A 20,231-nucleotide genomic window follows, 5' to 3' on the forward strand; every position below is an offset into this window, starting at 1 on the left:
CTCCTTCCTGGGACTAAGTCACCTGCCAACACCCCTGTCCACTCTGCCCTGTGCTATATAACTCTTTGGCACCTGCCAAAGAGGATATGCACTTTGTCTTGCAGACAGACACCCAAGATGCGACTCGTACATAAGTTTTCCTTAATAAACTCTGTTGATTGCCTGCCCAAAGCGGCCTGTTTCTTTGGTCTTTCCCTGCTCTCTGCTTACAGAGGGAGATTTTCAGTCTGGGGTTTTCCCCCCCTGGGTCTGCATGTAGGAACAATGTTGTATATTCTAAGGGTTTCAATAAGTATATAATGACATGTATCTATCATTATAATCTCATGAAGAGTACTTTCACTGCCCAAAAATCCCTCTGTGTTCTGTCTATTCGTCCCTCCCCCTCTCATCTCTGGCAACACTGATCTTTTTTTTTTTTTTTACTATGTCTATAGTTTTGCCTTTTCCAGAATGTCATATATGTGGAATCATATAATATGTAGGCTTTTCTGATTGGCTTCTTTCACTTAGTTATATTCATTTAAGGTTCCTCTATGCCTTGTGTATTTATGCTGGATAGCTCATTTCTTTTTCAGTGCTGAATTATATTCCACTGTCTGGATGTATCACAGTTTATTTATCCATTCACCTATTGAAGGACATCTCAGTTGCTTCCAAGTTTTGACAATTAAAAATAAAGTTGCTATAACCCTGGCTGTCTGGCTCAGTGGTAGAGCGTTGGCATAGCCTGTGGAAGTCTCAGGTTCGATTCCCAGCCAGGGCACACAGGAGAGGCATCCATCTGCTTCTCCACCCTTCCCCCTCTCCTTTCTCTCTATCTCTCTCTTCCCCTCCTGTAGCCAAGGCTCCCTTGGAGCAAAGTTGGCCCAGGTGCTGAGGATGGCTTCATGGCCTCTGCCTCAGGCACTAGAATGGCTCCAGGTTGTAACAGAGCAACGCCCCAGATGGGCAGAGCATCACCCCCTAGTGGGCTTGCCAGGTGGATCCTGGTTGGGTGCATGCGGGAATCCAACTGCCTCCCGCTTCTCACTTCAGAAATAAATAAATAAATAAAATAAAGTTGCTGTGAATATCCATGTTCAGGTTTTTATATAAACGTGCATTTTCAACTCCTCTGCATAAATATCAAGGGGTCCAATGCTGTATCATGTGGAAGAATATGTTTAGTGTGTAGGAAGCCTCCAAACTGCCTTTCAAAGTGGCTGCATCATTCTGCATTTCTACCAGCAATAAGTGGGAGTTCCTGACGCTCCCCATTTTCTCCAGCATTTGGTGTCGACAGTGTTCCAGATTTCAGCCATTCTAGGAAGGTGTCAAGTGTTGTCTTATTTTTTTAACTCACATCTCCCTGATGACACAGGATGTGGTGCATCTTTCAAAAGGCTCATTTACCAGATGTGTATTTAAGGGTGAGATGTTAAGATCTTCAGCTCATTTTTAATCAGACTTCTGGTTTTTTTCTTATTGAGTTTTTAGAGTTCTTTATTTTGGATAACTGTCTTTCATTAAATGTGCTTATTGCAAATTAGCTTGTCTTCTTACTCTCCTGATGCTTTCACAGAGCTAGAAAATATTTTTAAAAGAAAAAGCACAGCTGTTACTAGCCCCACTCCCCCTCTTCATTTTTTTTTTAAATTTTTTTTTTTACAGAGACAGAGCGAGAGTCAGAGTGAGGGATAGACAGGGACAGACAGGAACGAAGAGATGAGAAACATCAATCATTAGTTTTTTGTTGCACATTGCGACACCTTAGTTGTTCATTAATTGCTTTCTCATGTGTACCTTGACCGCGGGCCTTCAGCAGACTGAGTAACCCCTTGCTTGAGCCAGCAACCTTGGATCCAAGCTGGTGAATTTTTGCTCAAACCAGATGAGCCCACGCTCAAGCTGGTGACCTCGGGGTCTCGAACCTGGGTCCTCGGCATCCCAGTCTGACGCTCTATCCACTGCACCACCGCCTGGTCAGGCTCTCCATTTTTTTTTAATAGAGCTGGAAAAGAACTTTCTGATAACCATTTTCTGGTCATATCCTCTTATAATTTCAAGCATACCTTTAAAAACATTATTTCTGGGCCTGACCTGTGGTGGCGCAGTAGATAAAGCGTCGACCTGGAAATGCTGAGGTTGCCGGTTCGAAACCCTGGGCTTGCCTGGTCAAGGCACATATGGGAGTTGATACTTCCAGCTCCTCCCCCCTTCTCTCTCTCTGTCTCTCCTCTCTCTGTCTCTCCCTCTCCTCTCTAAAATAAATAAATTAATATATATATTTAAAAAAAACATTATTTCTGAAATTAAAAAAAAACAAACCTGTGATTGTAAAACATTTTATCAATTTATAAAAATGTGGTGGTTGGATTGAGACTCTTAATTTGGTATACTTATAACCACATGTATAACTTTTTATCATTTCACACATTTAGCCCACCCACGTAACTATTCTACCTGACCAGATCACACTTACACATGTATTCTTTAAACAGAAGTACTTAGAAAAAGGAAGATGTTTACATCTTGGAAATTTTGTATTTTTCAAGTTTTGCTTACAAAGTCCTCTTTTAAAGTATGTATGTGACTGTTTTCTGAAAACTACCTAATTTTTACACACCGGTATTTTACAATATCTTTGCCCAAATTAGCAAAAGCTCACCAGCTTGGACCCAAGGTTGCTGGCTTCAGCAAGGGATTACTCCGTCTGCTGAAGGCCCTCGGTCAAGGCACATATGAGAAAGCAATCAATGAACAACTAAAGTGCCACAACAAAAAACTAATGATTGATGCTTCTCATCTCTCTCCGTTTCTGTCTGTCTGTCCCTATCTGACTCTCTCTCTGTCTCTGTAAAAAAACAAAACAAAACAAAAAAACATTCTTTGTGCAGTGCTTATCTGAGGTGTATGAGGTATGAGGGGTCAATGCTTCCCAATTTCTGACACATTTGTACACTCTCAGTGTATTATAAGTTGGTAGAAAGAGAACACGTGCACATACATACACTTTCTTTTTTTTTTTTTTTAATTCATTTTAGAAAGGAGAGAGAGAGAGGAGAGGAGCAGGAATCATCAACTCCCACATGTGCCTTGACCAGGCAAGCCCAGGGCTTCGAACCGGCGACCTCAGCATTTCCAGGTCGGCGCTCCATCCACTGCGCCACCACAGATCAGGCCCACATACATACACTTTCATGCACACACTCACATACACACGCCATATGGTAAAATTAAATCTTGAGTTATTTAGTGAAAGATACAAAAATATACCAGAAGAGGGTCCCATGGCCTTAAGACTACATGCAAGCTAGTCTTACTGAATCCAAGATGTTGCTGTTCTTTTGTTTGTTTGTTTTTTTGAGAAAGCGAAAGAGAGAGAGAGGAGAGATGAGAAGCATCAACTCATAGTTGCTTTACTTTAGTTGTTCATTTATTGCTTCTCATATGTGCCTTGACAGGGGGGTAGGTGGCTCAGGCCAAGCCAGTGACCTCTTGCTCAAGCCAGAGACCTTTGGGCTCAAGCCAGCGAATCTGGGATCATGTTGATGACCCTGTACCCACACCGGCAACATGGGGCTTCGAACCAGGGACTTCAGCATCCCAGGTCGACACTCTGTCCACTGTGTTACCACCAGTCAGGCTGTTCCTATGTTTTTAAATTTAGGATTTGTATCACTAGTGCAAAGGAACTGATAACAAATAGTCTAAACTGAATATAGGAAGAAAATGCAATCCCATCCCCAGTGAGGAAAACTCTGTCCATTTCCTTAGACCTCCTTCCTCCTCATCTCCAGAGAAGCTAACACAGGAGGAGGCCCGGGAGGAGATGTGGAGGAGCACATTTCCCACCCTGTGCGTAAATAAACACACGCACACACAGCCACTCACTCGCAGTGCCAGTGCCCTGAGCCATAGGTCATTCTTGAGCCAGGGCAGGCATAAAGGTAAGAAAGCATGAGATGGGCTCTTGAATTGGCCTGCACTGGTCTTTTTGTTCCTGAAAGTCTGGCAAAACCTGGGCTCTGACAGGTTATCATGGGATGGGAGGGGAAGATTAGGCAGCGAGGGGAAAAGTAAAGCCGTCGCATGTTGGCACCTTGCCGAGTCCAGACAGCAGAGCCAACCAGCCACCCCAACAGGCACACCTTCGTGCCTGTGCCCGCCGGCCAGGCCACTCACGGGGTCTGATCGTGGCGTTACCCCAGCTTGGTGCTTCTGATGGGGAGCTTTGTGTTTTCAGGGTTGTGCTTGTTTACATTAAGGTGGTTAGGGTCAAAAGCAATTGAGAACTCTGAGGTTAAAAAAAAAATGTCTGTGAAAAGCATCGATTTTGAGTAAAAATGACTGAGGATTAGATTCTGGCCCTGCAGTGGAAACCTGGGCAAGTTAAATAATCTACACTTCAGTTTCCTCATCTGTGAAGTGAGAACAATACATATCATCTGTATACTCTTAACAACAGAACACTGTTATGAAGCCTATGTGAGCAGATACACAGGAGGCAGCTGGCATATGGTAAGCACTCAGTGAATCCTGGCTCTACTCTTATTATTATTATTATTTTATTTTACTTGTATTTACAATGTAAATCATTCTGAAATGGATATCCATATGCATAATTCTCTGACCACAATTCTGATTATTTCTTTATGATACATTCCTAGAAAGAGAACCACTCAGGCCCATTTTAAATAATCCTGCCTTTGAAAGTTATCTAGAACAGCAAGTGAACAGCTTGCTTTATTCGACTACCAGGAAATTCTTGAGCTCTGGAAGTTAAATTTTTAGTGTATAAGTTATTCGGTAGATTACAACCATAACTAAGGTATATGTAAAAGCCTAGCGCTCATTAAAATCTCTTTGTGATAGCCCTGGTCGGGTAGCTCAGTCAGTTAGAGCATTGTACCCATATACCAAAGTTGCAGGTTTGGTCCCCAGGTAGGGCACAAACAACTGTCAACCAATGAATACATAAATAAGTGGAACAGCAAATCGATGTCCCCCCCCCCCCGCTTCCTCTCTCTCTAAAATCAACCAATAATAATCAATCAATCAATTTTATTTTAAAATATAAAATCTCTTTGTGATAGCTTGTTATCAGAAGAGAAAATGGAAAAAAAAAAGGGAAGAAAATGAAATGGAAAGTGTCCTTGTTTACAATAAACTCCAGCAGTCACAGAAGCGCACGTCCAGTTTAGGAGACCTTGGCCCGGGCTGACCGTAATCCGCTAACTGCATTCATTCCTTGGCATTTTGCAGCACCTGCTACTTTAAATCCCTTACTTTGCACGGCCATTGAGATTTTAGATTCCCTCCTTATCTTTGACCTTTTAATTTAAGGATGTGACTTTAACTAACCTTTGGCCTGTGGGTCAACAGTTAAGCTGTCCATTCTCCCAGATCCCTTTCATCTTTTGCCTTTTGAGGACAAAGCCTGCTGTGCATAACTTATACATATTTGGGTCGTCTCAAGCCATTCTTAGGTGACAAAACCTCAAGAGGCAGGTGCAGCTAGGGCCATGTTGAATGGATAGCATGAGAAACAAACCTTTAACAAGAGCTTTAGACATCGGGTTTCTCAGTAAAATTTAGCCTGTTCAAGTTTCATGTCAATGTCATCTCTTTTAGGGGAGGCTGGAGGAATATTCTTAACAGAGTCAGTCCTGATAAAGTTTTAAGTAACGTCACTTGCAAGGCTGTCTTATAGGTCAGGTGTTAGACAGACACCGTCACTGTGTCAAAGGGATCTTAGCTGGGGAGAAAGGGGGCAGAACAAACAGATACATGAAACACAGGGTAGAGGAAATAATGCCACGAAGTACACAAGGGGATTCTAAGACAGGGGAGACTGGACGAATGGTGGAAATCTAGGAGGCCTTCGTGTAAGAGATGATATTTGAGATGAGTCTAACCTGACCTGTGGTGGCGCAGTGGATAAAGAGCCAACCTGGAACTCTGAGGTCGCCAGTTCGAAACCCTGGGCTTGCCTGGTCAAGGTGCATATGGGAGTTGATGCTTCCTGCCTGCTCCTCCCCCCTTCTCTCTCTCTCTCTCTCTCTCTCTCTCTCTCCCTCTTTCTCCTCCCCAAAATGAATAAGTAAAATCTAAAAAAATAAAAAAAGATGAGTCCAGCTTCCTGGAGGAGTGGTGTTTCAGATCAGTCACGCAGGGCTTTAGCAAGTGAGACTGGTGCAGGTGGAGGCTGAGTTAAACCAGTGGGAACGGGGACAGTCATGCAGGCGGATGGAATCACAGGAGCAGTCAGGGGTATTAAAGAGCAGGGCATGTTTGGGGACCATCAAGTGAAGTGGTGTTATCAGCACGTACACTCCACTTAGGGGACTGTGGAAGGTAAGGGGGCAGGCTGCAGAGGGCCTGGTTTGTAGGGAAGAGCATGTTTTTCTGACCAAAGACAATGGGGCTGGGATGGAGAAGGGGAGGTTCAAAGCCAGAGGTCTGGCTCTGAGGATGGAGCAAATGGGTGGACGTGCTTAGTTAATTTATCACATTCTTTTTAAAAAGAAAAAGAACAACTTATTTTCTTAATTTGTTTTCAATAAATTAATAGTTAAATCATAAATTAGAATCAGTGGTAAAAATATTACAAAACAACAGATAAAAATCTTTGGTTGATACTTCTAATCACAGTCTACAAAGCACAATAATTCAATTTCAATAAAAAAGGCATAGAAGATTATGGAGCACTGTGGAAAAGAGATGCGTCTAATCATAGGGTGCTTGTCTGTTTTTAAACCTAAAACAGTGACCGACAGGCTGTAGAAAGGCTGAGCGCTGGGCCAGGCAATCCACCACTGGGTTTCCACCAACTGATCATGTCACCTCCGTAAAGTCTCTTATTAATCCTCTGGATTGTTTTCTCCTGTCATATGAGGAGAAAATTAGAATTAGCCAATCGAATGCTCCATATAAATAAATGGACTTGTGGTTTCCAGAAGTTTCCAGTGGTATCCATAGCAGACCAAACACTTGGTTTCAAGTAACAGAACAGCGTCGATGATATAATCCATCTAAACTCCTCTGTTGGGTTCCAATGATCCAGAAAGAGACGCAGTCAGTGAACTAGAAGACGTTCTTACTCAAACATAAATTCTTATTGCAATCACCAAGCCTTAAGTATAGGACTCCAGTGAAGACTATACAGTGATACAGTCTGAATTCATTTCCAGGCCACATATATTTGGTCCACATATACCCACAATTCCTTTGACAGTCATTTTAACCTGACACAACTCTAGATATCAAAAGCCAAGCATGCAAAAGCAATCACTTAAGAGGTGAATTACATAAAGTAATATTTTAAATGTTTGCGCATTTATCAAAGGGATTTCCCACAGGGTTTCTTTAAGTAATTGTCCCCCTCACATAGTTTGATGATGACGCCATCTCCTCACAGCTGTAGGAGCACTCTGTGACATATTGGTGCACAGGCCCTCCACGCACACGGGCGTGGCCCTGACTGTAGGAAAGTGGGCTCATTCTGACAGGAGCAGTCCAATCCCATATTCAGGCCTCTGTGCCTTCCTCAGCAGCATATTAGAATGTAGCTAACACAGAAATGCTGTCCAAAATGAGAGTTTAATTTAACGCCAAATGAGAGAGTAGGTAGTGTTGCTCAATTGACAACTATCGTCAAAGCTCTGGTATTCTGTGGACAAGGTTAAGTCCATCTAAGCTCGTGAGAAAGAAATGCACACTGGTGGGCAGAATCCCGTGGTCTCTGTGCTTAAGTGTTTTCCTGGGGTATTCGGGTCCAGAGGAAAGTTTACTGAATGCAGTTTAAAGAAAGGACCTAGAAGCAAATGCACTGCTTCTGATAACCACAGTGTGATCCACATGTGAATGTTGTATAGCCTTTAAAGACATGACAGACTTGCTATTTTGGGAGGATGAGATTATGAGTGGGCTTCCTCCTGCTTTCTTTAGATTACCAAACCAAAGAGGCTCATTTTAGCCTGTCATAAATCAACTATCTTCTTTCTAGAGTGGCAGGAATTCAAATCCCTCTATTGTGTGTACACTGGAAATCCATAATCGCAAATCCATCAATTTCCTACTAGTGGTTCAGAAGGTTTTTAAAACCAATGTACCAGCAAGAACTTTGGGGAAATAAAATCTCTCAGAGACAATCAAACGGTGTTATTTGTATTCTGGGTTTGGCTGTACAATCCATGTCTGAATCCAAGCATCATCAGGGTGGCACGTGGTGGTGAGTTATGCCAGGTCCACACTGTTCCATTGACCTGTGGGTACCACCCCTCCCGTTGTACCATTGAGCTAATGCTCCATAGTGGGAAGACAAATTACAAATTCATTAATTCATTAGCATCTCGTATAACAGTCCTGTTGTCTACTCTAAATCTTTTGTTTAAACTAAGCTCTCTGCTAAATGAGTCGTTAAATGGTAATGTTTAGATTTTCATAATTATATTTGGATTTTGTGCATCTTAAATCAGCCGGCACTCGGGCTGAATTAAAAGTATTAATACCTGTCATGTGACACTGAGGGTTAGATAATCTATTTCAGCTGTTTTTCATAAGAAAACTAGGAAGTCTAATTCATAAACTATCAAGTCCTTGCCTCTCACAAACATAATCCACCATTTGGCCTTGGAGATAACATACATTTCAATGGCTCAGTGCAGGTAACACCTCACACTTCTACAGAGATAAAGGATGCGATCCACCTGTATCGGCTGCGTTCCTGAAATCCTCACATGTCAGGAGAGTCTTTTCTCCACAGATTTTTCCCACAAGGCTCCAAGGGTTTTTCTGCAAGGGCTAGCTTTACAATTCATCAACCTGAAGACTTACTTTGTTCGCCCTTGATCAAACATGCTACATTTTTCAGAACAAACTTAAATATGTTCTGAGGGAAGAATTTTCTATTCATCTGAAATGCATAAGAAAACTTCCTTATAACTGAAAACATACTGAGCAAAATAGTGATTTTCAAACCTGTTTTTTCTTTTTTTTTAACTTTTTTTTTTTTTTTACAGAAACAGAGAGAGAGCCAGAGAGAGGGATAAACAGGGACAGACAGACAGGAACGGAGAGATGAGAAGCATCAATCATTAGTTTTTCGTTGCACATTGCGACGCCTTAGTTGTTCATTAATTGCTTTCTCATATGTGCCTTGACCATGGGCCTTCAGCAGACCGAGTAACCCCTTGCTGGAGCCAGCGACCTTGGGTCCAAGGTGGTGAGCTTTGCTCAAACCAGATGAGCCCACGTTCAAGCTGGCGACCTCGGGGTCTCAAACCTGGGTCCTCGGCATCCTAGTCTGACACTCTATCCACTGCGCCACCGCCTGGTCAGGCCAAACCTATATTTTAACCTGTGATTGTTTTCTGTTCGAACAACCTCTTACGTAGATCTTAGATGCGTAAAACAGACAGAAACAGGCTGCTTTGCCGGAAGCCCCAGGGATGGTGGACTCCAAAGTCGCGTCCCTGAGCCAGCTCCTGGGGAGCCTACATTCAGGCCTCACAAATCATTCATCAGGTTGACTCTGCAACATGCAAAAGGCTGTCGCTGGCCAGTGACTTCCGAACAAGTGTTTCCACGGGTGCTGAGAGTCAGGGCCGCACTAAGGGATGTGGTGACGTGGGCCAGGTGAAGGGACCTGGCAGTCACTGAGCAGAGTCCTGTCCGGCGGGTGGGGTCCTTGGGGAAAGAGTCCCAGAATGTTTCCCGGGGCAGCTGCTCCCGTTTGCTGTAGGTTTTGCTCCCCCAAGACCTTGACCAGGAAGTTGATATACCTCATTGCCAGGCGAAGCGTTTCGTTTTTGCTCAGCTTTTTGTCCGGAGGGTGAGTGGGAATGAGCTTCCTGAGCCTGGCAAAGGCGCTGTTGACGTTCTGCTGCCTCCACCGCTCCCTGGAAGTTGTGAAGATCTTCCTGGTCATGTTTGAGTTCCTGGGGCGGGAAAGAGAAAGGGCCCACACCCTGTAAGAGGCCTGATGCTCATCCTTGTCCTGTCAAACCCCGAGATGTTTAATCTTCTTCACCCAGATTTTAGCAAATTCATTTTCTCATTTTCAGGGTTTTTGAATCCTCCTTTGGAGGAGGGAAGAAATGTGGCAGAAGAAAGGGCAGGATGAGAACACCACCCTTTGGCCTTTTTCTCCCTGGCTGTTTTAAAGCACCCCCGTTACAAGGCTGTTCCATCCCAACACCCCCATTACTTCTTTTATAATCAACTCTTCCTAACTGTTTGGAATCAGGCACAGCATAGGATTGAGCACATGTACAGGACTGAGTAATAAAGTATATATTTAGCCAATAGAGGGTTGAATATGGATTCTATTTTAAAAAGCTGTGATTCTAGGTTTCATCAATAAGACAACATTTGGAACGATAGAAAGGATGACACATTTCTCCTCTCAGCTGGCAGAGGATTGGACCCCGCAGTGGAAGAGCTAAAATAGCCAGATTGGACCACATTTAGAGGAGGATGAACAGGGTGATGAAGAGTCCTGCAAGCCTGTTGTAGCAAGTACAGAAGTGGGGACATTCGGGGTGACAAAAGAAGACAGACGAGAGGCAAGTGGGTGATGATTCGGCCTGGACCCAGGCCTCCCCCAGGCTCTGTGTATGTGACCTCTCCAGATCTAGAGGCATGATGATCCTCTTAGAAGCAGGGCCCCCTTTTATCACGTGGTTGGGACTGACATGCTTCGATGGGAATGTTTCCGAGCACCAGCTAACGAGCCGAAGCCTGGCACCTGACCGCTGGGTGCTCGGAGCTCACTGCTATCACCGGGCCACCTGCTCCGGTCTCGGCTCCCTTAGCAGTCCGCCCCTTCCTCTTCCCCCAAGAGCAGTAAATACTCCTAACTCCACCCCTCTACATACACCTTGCTCTCTTCCTTGAATTCCCTCCTCACCCTCCTTGCCTATTTCTACACACTCTTTAAAGAACAGCTCAGATCCTCCTTTTCTATGAATCCCAGGCCCCCCCATGCCCTCTCCTTGCTGAAGTCCTATATACCAGCCCTTGGTGGCAGACCGAGGCTCTTAGGAGAATCAAATAAGTTAGTATTTGTAAATCACTTATAACAGTGCCTGTCACATAGTAATTGCTATAGACATGTTGATGAATAAATTTAACAGAATATATTTGTCAATAAAAATGACTTGTGGGGTACTGAACATTCCTTGAGAAGGATAACTTGTCCTTCTATAACCAAGCCTGCTGTAAGCTTCTGGTTCTTGGTGCCTCTGTCCTTTTATTCTAACCCTTGATGTAGACCCGCTCTGTGCCACGCCCTGCGCCATGAGCCGGGTTTGTGCACATGGTTGGACAGGGTACTTGTCCTCCAGGGCCTTACTGGATGGTCTGGTGAAGGAGGTAGCACATGTATAAACACCTAAAAATCACAGCGCCATGTCCCATGCCCTAAGGGCCAGCTCCAGAACCACACTGCCCACTAGAGGAAGGTATACAAGGGTCATATCAAGGCCAGAATAATCAGGTCACAGCACTGAACTCTCCCCTAAATTCTACCGGTCTTTTATTTCAAATTGGATCTTCATGGGGATATGAGTTTGTGGGTAAACATCACAGGTCTACGTTATATAAAGCCTCAGGCAGAATGTCAGGAATTCAATAGGTGCCTCTCAAAATGCCAGCTTCCTTCCACAACTGTTGTTTATATTAACAGCACACATAGCAGGAAGGAGTTGGAGCATTAAAAATGGGCATGTACAGTCCTGGTTGGGTAGCTCAGTTGGTCAGACCATTGTCTCCATACACCAAGGTTGCAGGTTCAGTCTCCAGACTGAGCATGGTAAAATAATCAGCCAATGAATGAATGCATAAATAAGTGGAACAACAAATCAATGTTTCTCTCTCCCTTCCCGCACTCTAAAAATTAATAAACATTTTAAAATCAAAAATATAAAAACTTACTTATTTTTTAAAAAGGGCATGTATGTATGGTAGCCAAGTATGGGCCCATTTTACTTGAAAAGAACCTAAAATATTTGACTTGTTGAGGCCCCATTGAAGTGAAATAAAGCACGTTCTTTTCTAACGTAAAACCCTTGGAATTTCTGTCTCTCAACTTCCCTCCTGTTTAAGTGGCTCTCACCTTGGGCCGCTCATTGGAATCAACCAGGTTGCACCTCATACCAATTAAATAAAACCTCTGAGGCATTAGCAGTTTTTCAAACCCCCCAGGTAGATGAGCTGGGTCCTCCAGAAAGCATATGCTAACTAGGAGCTGCACGCACAAGCAGTTCATTGGGGTAAATGCCTGTGAACGACAAGGGAGGAAAGTAGAACTGGGCAGAGAAAGCCTCCAGACTGCAGTGCACATCTGATACCCAGGAAAGAAAAGCGGGGAGGAAGCAGGACGGGTCAGAAGAGCATCCGCCCGCAGTGCGGATCTGAAAACGTGGCAGTCAACCAACAGGTAGCTCTCGGGTACAGACTGCGTACTAGAGGGGACCCCATTGGGCAGAAATAGCCAGATCCCGGTAGCCTGGACCCACTCGGTCACCGGCTGGGAGCCGAGGACCATCCTGAAGGCAGTGCAGCTGGAGGCTGTCGGCTAACTGTAACCCTTGAGGATGAACCCCAAGTTCTTCATTAATGTGAGATCCAAGCCACGTACACATTTCCATGTCATCTCGGTGTGTGGTCCATGCTGCGACCCAATGCTCTACTCCCCGCACAGGACCGCTCTGATGCCTAGCACAACCTGCTTTAATCAGGAAGCCGTGTATTCACATACAAGACACCTGCCATCCCAGAGGAAGGTACAGCAGTACAGAACAGAAGGAAAAAGCCACCCTTTCCTTCAGATGCGTGTTCTAATCACAGCAGCGAACACTACCCAGCCACGAGGCATTCTGTGTCAGTTCGCCTGAGCCTCAGTTCCTCGCTATCAGATGGGTTAACGAAACCATGCTCTCCTTGCAGGCTTGTTGTAGGGATGAAATGAAATGCTGCGCACGAAGGCATCCCATGAACTGCAGTCAGGACAACGTGAGCAAACGAAGCCCAGGCTTTGTGCCAAGCACTGTTTCCGGTGTGAACTCAGCCATATTCACAGGGAAGCAGTGCTGGTTGTGCTGAGTGCTGGACACGCTGCTGGGGTCGCCCTAGGGATGGAAGCATGTTCTAGGGGTTCGTTCACCACACAGGACACTTACAGAGGAGCCAAGCGGGGTGACCCCAGGTAACCGGAACAATCCACGCTGATACCTCCGAGCCCTGACTCCATCAAGTCAGACATCAGGCGAGGCATCCAGTGATGGTTAAAAGCACAGACTCCAGAGCCGGACCCTGGTTTGGCTTCTACCACTATTCCTCCTGCTTGTGTGACCTTGAGAAATCTCTTAGCCTCTCTGTGCCTCAAATGCCTCATAGGTGAAGGAATACTTAGGGTGCTATCTGTGAGGACACATAAAATGATACACATATAGTACCTTAACACAGTGTCTGGCACACAGTAAGTGCTCAATGCATATTGAACAATTACAATTGTCCTACAAATAAAACAGAGAACAGTAAATGTTGGTTGTGATTTATTAATTTTTTTCTAATAAAGAAGTGCCCTGGCTGGTTGGCTCAGTGGTAGAGCATCAGCCTGGTGTGTGGATGTCCCGGGTTCAATTCCCAGCCAGGGCACACAGGAGAAGTGACCATCTGCTTCTCACTCCTCCCTCTCTCACTTCCTTTCTCTCTCTCTCTCTCTCTCTCCCCCTCCTGCAGTCATGGCTCCTTTGGAGTGAGTTGGCCCCAGGTGCTGAGGATGGCTCCATGTCCTTTGCCTCAAGCACTAAAAAAATGGCTCCTGTTGCAATGGAGCTAAGGCCCCAGATGGGCAGAGCATCGCCCCCTAGTGGGCATGCCGGGTGGATCCCAGTCGGGTGCATGTGGGAGTCTGTCTCTGCCTCCTCTACTCTCACTAAAAAAATAAAATTAAAAAAAAGCTACGGTGCAGTAGCTTTATTTATGTTTGTTTATTTCACTCTAAAGGAGTGTATGGATATATGTGTGTGTGCATCTGTGTGTACATGTGTGTACATGTGTGTGTAGATGCAGAGTGATATACCTGGAAGGATTCAGGCCAAACTGTCAACAGGACCTCCTTGGGGAGGACAGTGGGTTGGGTGAAGATAGAAAAATGAGACTTGAGTGTTTATTCTATATATTTTGGCATTATTTTTATTTAAGAAAGTATTCATATTTGCTTCAAAATAGAAAAAAATTAAGAAAGTTCATAGGCTTTAATGTAGAAAGACCTGGCATGAATCCCAGCTCCCAATTCCCTAGAGATTCCAAGAAAATCAGTTAAATACTTTAAGCCTCTGTTTTCTTTTTTGGAAAGCAGAGATAGAACCATCCTCAGGGTTCTTGTGAGGATTAAGTGAGACATTCTAGAAAGTATATAAATATACCAATATACTATGTGCCCAGCACATAGCTGCTTAATAAATACAAGGGTTCTCTTCCCAATACACATGGGAAGTGTCATTACTGCAGAGAATGATACTTTTCGATCATCTCTGTGCTGCAGGGACATGCCCCCAGCCAGCTCCTCTATCCGCTGGACAGTTCAGTGCTGTGCTGGGAACCCGGAGGGGAGCAGAGGTGGAGCAGCAGCAGCAGGCTTCCGGCTCCTCCGCCAGCCGCTCACCTCCATTTCCTCTCCCTACTGAGACACTCCCAGTTGGACTCATGAGCCAGTAATAACCATCCGCCCTCTAAGATTTGGCATCGACACTCCTTGACTCTACGTGCCAGATACTATGCCCGCTGCCTGCATGACACAGAGAGGGAAGCACAGGGGCTGCTGGGGCAGAGAAACAGCACCTAACTTAGGCATACGGGGGGCTTCCCCGCAGACCATGTGTCCTCCCGAGCCAGAGTGCCGATCCCCAGGCCCTCTTCCTGCTCTGAAATGCCACGGCACCCACTACTGCCAATTGTCTAACCTATGCCATTTCTAAATAGCCTCGCTTTGGTCCTACAATGAAAACATGACTGCTGTCAAACTGTGTCCAACTGTACCTAAAATTCAGAGTTGAAAACTAAATCAGGAGGAGTGTAGATAGAAAACTGTCTCATTTACTCCCAACAAAACTGGCTTCTTGCAGCCAGGACTATGGGAGCAAAGTTACTTCCAAGCTTCTCTTGTCAAAGGAGGGTTCAGCTCATTTGGTAAGTCTACTGCAGGCCCGCAGGGGGCCCTTTTCAAACTGGTGAGAAAAAGATTAGGCAGGATAAACTAACTGTGCTCTTTTCTAAGGGGGCGTGAATCTATTGTGCTAGAAGCAGACAGAGGGAACAGGGGAAAGACACACTTCTGAAACAAGGCCTGCCAGCCTAGGAGGTGCTTAAAAATTACTTGTTGATTTATCCTCAAGTGTGTTTCTCTCCTCCTCTATAAAGGAAATAGAAATCAATGGTTTAACAAGCTGGAAAAACTCAAAGAAGAGCTCACCGGAAAATTACTAAAGTCCGTATTTGGGTGGTAAACACACAATGCCATCATATACAGATGATGTATCATAGAATTGTACACTTGAAACCTATCTAATTTTATTAACCCATGTCAACCCAGTAAATTTAATAACAATTTAAGAATCATATTTAGTCTTTTTCCGTATTCCGTCTTGATTTCAGAGTAATTTAAGAGCTTTAAAAAAATACATCAGATGCCATAAAATTAGAAAACATCTGATAAATGTCAAAAACAGAGGTGAGGCATTTTGTCCCAGGCCACATGGGAATCAGTGGCAGAGCCTGTGTCCCGAGCCTGGGTTTTCATGCACTTGTGTCACCACGGAATGCTGTTGGGTCAGGGTCCCTAATGTTTTGTGCGCCCTGGACCCCTCTGGCAGTCCATGGACGCCTAGGGATGGATGCCATCTCAGGACAATGATTTTAAATACATACGGTAAAAAGCCTTTGGTTCTCATCTCAGAATGATGATTTTAACTGCATCAGTTAAAATACATAGGCACATAACCAATTATACTTATTAGTTATTAAAATAACTACACGTATACAGTAATACATGTGCTTTTTGTTCAACACTTTAGATTTATTACCATAATTTCTAAATAGTGATATGTAAATTATTTTTCCCCCCAAGAGATCTGTAGCACCTGTCATGTGAAAGTATCTGTGATTTCTACTGGTGACAAAGTCACCAGGGCTGCTAATGTCACTGCAGTTTATGACCCACATTCATAAATAAAGGAAAGGTGAAATTTAGATGAAAGGTTAGTGGAAAGAAAGATATAGCTTTTTTTCAAAAAAATATACAGAATCCCTGAATTCTATCTACATACCCCTAACAGTCATGGCCTCAGTTACAACCCCCATAGGAATGCTGGGCTGGAGGAATGTCCCAGTAAGCAAACCTCTATTTATATTGTCACCACAGAGGTAAGAGGTTAGTGGAGAAAAGAATGACAACTATGCCCCCAGAGAAGCTGACTAATTCCCCCAATAGGAGAAGCTGCTTTTTCATGCTGGAGGTTCCTGGACACATAGCCCACCGGGGGTCAAGGAGACGATATGCAACACAGACACACGGCTAACCCGCCCGCGCTGGCCTGTCCAGAACACAGACACACGGCTAACACGCCCACGCTGGCCTGTCCAGAACACAGACACACGGCTAACACGCCCGCGCTGGCCTGTCCAGAACACAGACACACGGCTAACACGCCCGCGCTGGCCTGTCCAGAACACAGACACACGGCTAACACGCCCGCGCTGGCCTGTCCAGAACACAGACACACGGCTAACCCGCCCGCGCTGGCCTGTCCAGAACACAGACACACGGCTAACCCGCCCGCGCTGGCCTGTCCAGAACACAGACACACGGCTAACCCGCCCGCGCTGGCCTGTCCAGAACACGGACACGGCTAACACGCCTGTGCTGGCCTGTCCAGAACACAGACACAGCTAACCCGCCCGCGCTGGCCTGTCCAGAACACAGACACACGGCTAACCCGCCCGCGCTGGCCTGTCCAGAACACAGACACACGGCTAACCCGCCCGCGCTGGCCTGTCCAGAACACAGACACACGGCTAACCCGCCCGCGCTGGCCTGTCCAGAACACAGACACGGCTAACACGCCCGCGCTGGCCTGTCCAGAACACAGACACACGGCTAACACACCTGCGCTGGCCTGTCCAGAACACAGACACACGGCTAACACGCCCGCGCTGGCCTGTCCAGAACACAGACACACGGCTAACACGCCCGCGCTGGCCTGTCCAGAACACAGACACACGGCTAACACGCCCGCGCTGGCCTGTCCAGAACACGGACACGGCTAACCCGCCTGCGCTGGCCTGTCCAGAACACGGACACGGCTAACACGCCTGCGCTGGCCTGTCCAGAACACAGACACACGGCTAACCCGCCCGCGCTGGCCTGTCCAGAACACGGACACGGCTAACCTGCCCGCGCTGGCCTGTCCAGAACACGGACACGGCTAACACGCCTGCGCTGGCCTGTCCAGAACACGGACACGGCTAACACGCCTACGCTGGCCTGTCCAGAACACGGACACGGCTAACCCGCCTGCGCTGGCTTGTCCAGAACACGGACACGGCTAACCCGCCTGCGCTGGCCTGTCCAGAACACAGACACACGGCTAACCCGCCCGCGCTGGCCTGTCCAGAACACGGACACGGCTAACCTGCCCGCGCTGGCCTGTCCAGAACACGGACACGGCTAACACGCCTGCGCTGGCCTGTCCAGGCACTCAGACTCATGCTGCTTTCTTCATAAGACTATTCTCTCTTCCTGGCATTTGGTCTTGTGTACTTGTCTCTTATCTTTCTCTTGGAAGTAAGGGAAAACAGTCCAGAAAGCCAGAGACAAAGGGTGCTTTCTATAGCTGCATCAGTAGAAGATGCCTAAACTCCAACACCAGGCACAGCTTTGCCTTCTGAAATGTTTGGAGAAGTCATACAGACTCATTTAAGAAAAAAATAATCAAGCAGTATAAGAGTTTATAAAGTAAAAAATAAAAGGCTCCTTACCTATCTACCTATTTAATCTCATTCCCCCAAAGTAGCCAGTTTGGTATGTACACATATATAATATACATCTTTCTATAGAATATAAACATCAGAATACATGCGATTATGCAGGTTACTATTCTCGTTAGACTATTCTGCATGTTGATGTTACAAATAAATCCATTTACCGTGAATACCAGCCTTTGGATGGGCACTGGGAGAGCCACCTGTTTGTCCAAGGTGTGCTCAGCACCGGCTCCTCCCCACCTACACCGCCCAATCTGCTGCCCATGCCCGCTTCACTTTTCGGCTTTTCCCCTTTCTCCCCCTGCCTGCAATGTCCTGTGCTTTGTGAAGAAGTAGTTCAGGCGCTGAGGCAAGTTGCGCATCTGCCAGGTGTCCGGGAGTCTCTCACCTAACGCAGGAGCTACCTGAATGGCCCTCCAGGTGCTCCGAACGTATATCAAAGTGAGGCTGGCCCCAGCGCTAGCGAACCGGCCAGCTCCCGGAGCCGCGCCACGCCCCTGCCCTGCCAGGTCTTCCCCTGGCTTGACTTGGTGATGGCTACCAAGTCACCTCCGCACTCCTACCCTCCCCGGCGAGTGCGGCTCGGGCTCGGAGGCTGTGCGGGAGACCTGTGGGCCCAAGAACCTGCCTGGCGGCCCCCACTTTCCCCACCCCAGCCCACCCCGGAGTCGACGCACCTCCTGGTCAAGAGCCGGGAGCCCGCGCTGTCGTTGTCACTGGCTGTGTGCGCCCTCGTCTGGATGCCCGCCACCGCCGCCGCCGCCGCCTTTATAGGACACCTCCCTTTGTTAGTGAGGCCCACGGGGCCCCTTCCCTCCCGGGACTCCCGCCAGTCCCGCCCCACTGCCCGTGTCCCCGCTTCCCCGGACCAGCCCTTCCTGTGCCATAGATAGAGGGCAGAGACGTAGGGAGAACCCGTTTTGTGTAAGGTTGGGGGCCAGGAGGGGTCCTGCCACCCACCTGGGCGACAGCTAGAAGCCCTGTGTGCCGCTTGCCAATCCTAGGGAAGTCGGAGAGATCAGTAATTCATCAGATGTCAGTTAGTTAAGCCCCAGCAGTCTCCAACTGTACTGTGAGAACCACTTGCTCCAGAATCAGGGGGAAGGGAGGCAGATCGCAGCACCCACACACATCCAGACCCTCCAGATCAGGGTTTCTGGGAGTGCGATCTGCAATTCCCAGTTTTACTAAGTACCCAAAGAGATTGAGATGCACGAGAATTTCATCACTGCACTGGACAGACTCCGGATACATGGGTCACGTTCCGGTGCCCAGCACAGGATTCGGTTTTTTCAGCAGCCTTTCTGATTCTACACTTGCCTCTTCCTGTCTATTCTCCAACATCACCCAGAATGATGCTATGAAAACTCCTCAGATTCCGTCACTTCTCTGTTTAAAACCCTTGTCTGTCTCTACATTTCATTTGGAGTTAAATTCACGTCTTTATAGTGGCTATGAGGCTACCCTTTACCTGATCTCTCTGTTCCTTTTCTCCTGTTTACGCACCTCTAGCCACTCTGACCTCTGTTTTTTTCAGAAACACAATAGACACCCTCCTGCCTCAGGGCCTTTGCACTGTTTTCTCTGTCTGCAACACTCTCCCCTCAGGTTATCCTCATTGTTCCCTCCATCACTTTCTTTCATTCATTTAACAAGTTATCGAGAGCTACTATAGGCCAGTACCTGTCCTAGACTCCAGGAACACAACTTTAAACAAAACACACACAAATTCCTCCTTTCAAGGAGCTGTCATTCTTCAGGTCTTTGCTCCAATGTCACCTTCTCAGTGAAGGTTCATTCTCTGACCACAATATCTACAATTGCACCTTCACACCCACAAGTACTCTTCATCCTCCTGCCCTGCTTTATTCTTCTCCTTATCACTCACCTTCATGTAGTAATAATATTTTACTTATGTTGCTGTTTCCTCCCCAGCACTAGTGAACAGACATTCATCAAATGTTGGTTGATTAAATGAATGGATTAGTGATGAGTTTCTAGGCATCGCCCTCTCTGAATGACCCAGCACAGGATTTGATACAATAAATTCACAAATACATCACAGCTTAGTAGATAAGAATAAAGGATTCTGGAGTTACATACCCTGGTTGAAATCCCTAGTCTGCTTGTGTGATCCCAGGCAAACTATGTAACTTCTCCCTGCCTCCGTTTCCTCATCTCTAAAATGGGGGGGAAAA

At 46.2% G+C, this 20,231-nt stretch overlaps 1 protein-coding gene across 1 annotated transcript; it reads right to left on the reverse strand.

Moving 5' to 3' along the window:
- Nucleotides 1-9,058: 9,058 nt before the first annotated feature.
- On the reverse strand, nucleotides 9,059-18,758 carry TAL2 (TAL bHLH transcription factor 2). The gene is made up of 2 exons (XM_066254681.1): nucleotides 18,711-18,758; nucleotides 9,059-9,923 (listed from the first exon to the last, which is right to left on the reverse strand). Exon 2 carries the CDS (start codon nucleotides 9,911-9,913, stop codon nucleotides 9,596-9,598), a length of 318 nt encoding a protein of 105 aa, XP_066110778.1. The 5' UTR covers nucleotides 9,914-9,923; nucleotides 18,711-18,758; the 3' UTR covers nucleotides 9,059-9,595.
- Nucleotides 18,759-20,231: the final 1,473 nt, after the last annotated feature.

Source organism: Saccopteryx bilineata, chromosome 2, assembly GCF_036850765.1.
Source record: "Saccopteryx bilineata isolate mSacBil1 chromosome 2, mSacBil1_pri_phased_curated, whole genome shotgun sequence".
Lineage (NCBI taxonomy): Eukaryota > Metazoa > Chordata > Mammalia > Chiroptera > Emballonuridae > Saccopteryx > Saccopteryx bilineata.